Source organism: Leptosomus discolor, chromosome 2 (genome assembly GCF_034619465.1).
Source record: "Leptosomus discolor isolate bLepDis1 chromosome 2, bLepDis1.hap2, whole genome shotgun sequence".
NCBI classification, from domain to species: Eukaryota; Metazoa; Chordata; class Aves; order Leptosomiformes; family Leptosomidae; genus Leptosomus; species Leptosomus discolor.
The window spans coordinates 89,686,636-89,691,348 of record NC_141392.1 but is presented as its reverse complement, the minus strand read 5'-3'; the positions used below and the strand labels follow the sequence as shown (position 1 = coordinate 89,691,348).

Here is a 4,713-nt window from a genome sequence, read left to right as displayed (position 1 = left end):
TTTTTTTTTGTTTTGTTTCTTTCATAGTCTCCCTTTTGCAGATCCCATTCTAGAGTAAGAATAAAAATAAAAGAAAATAAGGCTTTCCCACCTTCTCTATGCCAAAGCTATGGGAGCAGATATTGCCAACCCATATTGTCATCAAGCATTCCTCCCTCACTTATTTCAGGGGAAGCTGGTTGCTTTTAATGACAGGCCTCTTGTGCTCTGGGGTAGGATCCAATTATTTTGGGGCTCTTTCTCGATCATGCTCCCGTTATTTGTTAGAAGAACCACAAGCTTTTCCCAAGCTTGAAAACTAGAGCAGATCATCATTGCACAAAACACCCCATTTCAAAGGGACGCGTCGCCCCTTCCTACATCTTAGAAAACGTTCTCCCCACCAGGTCTACTAATTTCAGTCCTTAATTACAGGGCAGCCAAGTAGAGTATGTGTGCTGCTGGCAAGGGAACACCGTCTGAACCTGGGCAATATAGTAATTGCTGAAGTTGGCATCTGCTACGTATGGGGCTGGCTGGTAATAGCAGGTGACATTGGCCACATTGGGGATGATATTTTGCTCGGCTAGGACCCGGATGGCCAGCATGGTGATCAGATTCAGAGTCTGTCTCCTCTCATGTCCCATCAGGCACACTGTGCTCTCATTCACCACACCGTGAAGGGTCATGAGATAGTCATACTTGCGGTCCTCTAATCCCACAAAGTGGTTCTGCAAGTAGGACTCCAGCTTTCTCTGCTGTTCTCCAATGTCTGAGAAGTCAATGAAAAACCTCGAACACATGTATCTCTGCAGGGACTTAATCTCGGATTCAGAGGCAGCCCTAAAGCCCCTTACCAAAAGGTTGCAGTACTTCAGAAGACCACCTCCTCTGATTTCTTCCGGGTTTCTGGTGGCGATTATCTTGTTGCAGAGGTGATCAAAGGCTTCCTGGAAATCCCCATAGACGCTCTCACCAATGATAGTCGGGTGAAAAGTTTCAGTCATTGGATTCTCTGAGCACTCATAAAAAAGCAGCAGGGAGTCCAGCTTGATTTGAAAGGAATCGACACTGAATTCAAACTGCCGCCTCAGAGAGTCCACAAATTTCAGCTCCACATTTTTGCCACTGTTGTTGGACAGGGAGATGAGACTCCATCGGTCTGAGTCATTGCATACTTTTACCATTTTCTGCACATAAGCCTCCTATAATTGGAAAGACAAAATGAGCAAATGAAGACACAGATGCAAGAAATTTCCCCTTTGCTGCATTTGTTTGCATATTCCCCCCCCCCCCCCCCCCCCCCCAATCCTTGTGTTTCGTAAAAGATTTCGTGGAGCCTGCAGGTACAAACTGGATGCTTCATGTGAGAGCCTGGAGTACTGTCACTGCAAGAGGATAATAGGGGAGCGTGATCTGCTGGGACTGGCAATGCTGCTTCTTTCAATCACTTCTATATACATCTACACATGAAGCCCATGGCACACATTCCAAATGTCCATGCACCCACACAGAAAAGGTCACCACTACAACCAGGTAAGAAATCTTTATCGGTTTCCACTTCTCTTTCCCCTCCCCACAAAACAAGGTTGGCAAGTGTTCACCTCCCTCAACTCTGCTCTTTCAGTGCAGGTTCTACAAATCCACCTCATACTCCAAAAAATCCCTCTAAAAAATCGTAAAGGTACTTGGCAGAGCCAAATTAACTCTGAGCGAACTGTCCCCGAGAGAAGGGCACACGCCTCCCCGCTGGGGCATTCAGCCCACAAGAAAGCATGCCCTGCAGCCGGTGCTTCCTTCTAGCAGACACTAGAGCCACTGAACCTCTCCCCCGCCAGCCGCCCCGGGAAACCGGGTCCGGCAAGCCGAGCTGCCGCAGAGCCGAGCGGGGAGGTGTGCAGGGCCGTGCGCCCCCACGGCCCGGGTGGGTCAGCGCTCCCAGCGCATCCCACGGGGGGGACAGTAATTAATACTGAGGAGCCCCGGCCAGGGCGATTTACCGCCAGCTCCTCCTCGGTTTTAAGTGTGGGGTGAAAATACCACTGACGGTCCCTGTCGGTCTCCGGGGGCTGGGGGGGGGGGGGGGGGGGGGGGGGGAGCCGCGCCCCTCCGTGCACCCGTCCACCCCCGGCGGGGAAGGGGCCCCGTTCCCCGCAGGCAGGCGCTGACACCTGCCCGCTCCGGGCGCCCGGGCACAGGGCAGGATTACCTTGAGGGTGAGCGGCGTGATCTTCTCCTTGTTCACCCCCTCGGGTAAGAAATCCAAGAGGCAGTCCAAGACCACGTCCTTCACAGTCTGAAACTCGGCTTCCCCTTTGAGGTCGGCGCAGAAGATGAGGTCCAAGTCCTTGTAGCCCAGGCCGCTGTCCTGGTGGAGGACGTGGCTGGCGGCCGAGCCGTTGAGCCGCACGTCCCGCAGCCCGATGCCCTTCTCCTCCAGCCGGCTCCGCACCACCTTGACGATCTGGCGGGGCTGCATGGCCAGCGTGGGGAAGTTGCCGCGGCCGTGGATGGGGATGGTCTCGCTGAGGATGCGGTCCAGCCGCTGCACTTGCTCCCAGCTCAGCACGTTGCAGTGAGCGCTCTCGCAGCCGCCCGCGTAACTCCCGCCGGGGCCGCCGCCGGCCTTCTCATCGTCTGCCATGGTGGGTGCGCGGCAGCCGCCTCCCCGGGCTGGATGGCAGCGCTCCGGGTCCTCACCGCCCCCCCGGCGCCCCTCTCCCTCCGCCCCTAGCAAAAGAGGAGGAAAAGCGAGCGGTCAGCAGCGGCGCGCAAACTGCGGCTCCCCCCGCACCGCCGGACGGCGCCCACCGCCGCTTCCCGCGGTGGGAGAAAGACGGGGGGGGACACACCTATGGAGTAAATTTAAAAAAAAAAAAAAAAAGGCGCGGAGGAGGGGGAGGGGGGAAAGCCCGCCGGAGCCAGGCGGTACTGCAGGGCAGGGGAAGGCGCTCGACCTGCAGAGCCGCCGCCTGCGCCGCTCCCCGCGCCCCCGCCGGGGCAGAGGCCGCCCCGAGCCGCCCGCCGCCCCGCTCGCCGCCGCCGCGGGCTGCCGCCGTCTCCGGAGCTTTCGTAGTTCTGCCCAGGAAAGGTCCCCAGTAGTTTTTATACGGGGTTTCTCCGCTCTTCCGGGGCTCCGAGTCACGGCGCCCGCGTCCCGCCCCCTCCATCTGCATGGCCGGCCTCGGCGGTGCCCCCGGCACGCCCACGCCCCGCGCACCCACGGGCCGCCCCGCCGGCCCCCCGCCGCCGCACCACGGCACGGCACGGCACGGCCCGCCCCTCCGCGCCGGCGGAGCGCCCAGCAGCGCGGCACAGCGCGGCCGCCCCGCCCCACGCGCGGCCCCACTGGAAAACCCGCGCAGCGCAACCTCCCTCCCGCGCGGTTTTGGCCGCTCGCCGAGGGGGGAGGCAACAAGTGTACACCCACCCCACCCCCGGCACCCGTGGGATGCGCCGACCCCACCGGCTCCTGCCCTGCCAAGATGCGCGCACGGAGATACTCAGCTCCGCGCTGCCATACATTCCCGATTTTTTTTTTTCCCCCTGCCTTTTTTACCAGCCCCCTCCCCCCCCGCCCCCCCCCCCCCCCCCCCGCCATTCCCGGTCATCCCAGGCACAGCCAAACTTCATACCAGAGCGCCGGAATTTGGCAAGAGCCCCGCTCCGAGCAGATGCCGAGGATCCCGGACCGTGCGGTTTGCGCAGCTCAGCTCCTGACCGAGATTTTCAAAGTCGCCTGCGGCAGCGCGGGGGCACCGCGCCGTGCCTGCCCTGCCCGCCCCGCCGGCCCGGGGGAAAGAGGAAGCCCGAACCGCACGGTCCGGTCGGTGCCCGTCCTGCCTGTGAAGTACAACTTCGGCAACTGCCGAGGGGGAAAAACAGCTTGTATAACACACACGGACTGTGTAAACGTATATGAAATTTTCACTGACGTTTTAATTATTGTATTTTTTATTAACGATAGAGGGATCTGCATGGTTTTCACCTGTTAAAGTGCCGAATGTGCACATAGACATGATTAAACACCAAGCGCAGCGGCACCCGCGGGCTCAGGAGGGGCGCCTGGTTGCGCACTCCGCGCAGCGCCGCGGTGCAAGCGCGCAGGTTGCGCGCGGGGAAGCGGGGAGACACGCACCCGCACCCACCCAGACACACACACGGAGAACGGCGTTGCGTCACCGTTCGCAGTTTTGTGACGCGCGGCAGGAGGGGCCAATGGGGGCGCGCGGCGGCGTGACGCGCGACCTCCCCAACCAGGCGCTTCGCCAAAGCCGGGGGGGGGTGTGGGTGGGGGACTGTGTATGAAGGAGCCCGACGGGGCTTACTGCCCCCTCCCCCCATTTTTAGCAGCCGCCCCCATTACCTTCTGCCGCCGCCCCCATTACCTTCTGCCATTAGATGAGGCTGTCGGGGAGCTCTGCGCCCCCCAGCACGGGGAAGCCCCTGACCCTGGCGAGTTGGCACGGTTTACCACCCCCTCCCAAAAAAAAAAACCAACGCCCGGAGGTCCCGCTGTGCGCTCTGTGGCCCCCCCCCCGCCCCCGGGAGCAGGGCGGTACAGGCGGGGAAGCCCCCCACACCCCCGCCCGCGTCCCCGCCGCGCCGTCGCTGGTCGCAGCGTGTAGCAAGGGCGCCCCCTGCCGGGAGCCGGGCGCTCTCCCCGGGGCGGGGGGGGGCGGGGGGCTCACGGGAGTGCGGTGCGGAGTCGGGCACGAACACTGCGCTCGGCAG

The 4,713-nt window shown here is 61.0% G+C and overlaps 1 protein-coding gene across 1 annotated transcript; it reads right to left on the bottom strand.

Annotated features, from left to right (window-relative positions):
* Positions 1–404: 404 nt before the first annotated feature.
* On the bottom strand, positions 405–2,623 carry TENT5A (terminal nucleotidyltransferase 5A). The gene is made up of 2 exons (XM_086461438.1): positions 2,189–2,623; positions 405–1,184 (listed from the first exon to the last, which is right to left on the bottom strand). Exons 1-2 carry the CDS (start codon positions 2,621–2,623, stop codon positions 405–407), a joined length of 1,215 nt encoding a protein of 404 aa, XP_086317564.1.
* Between the last annotated feature and the right edge of the window lie 2,090 nt (positions 2,624–4,713).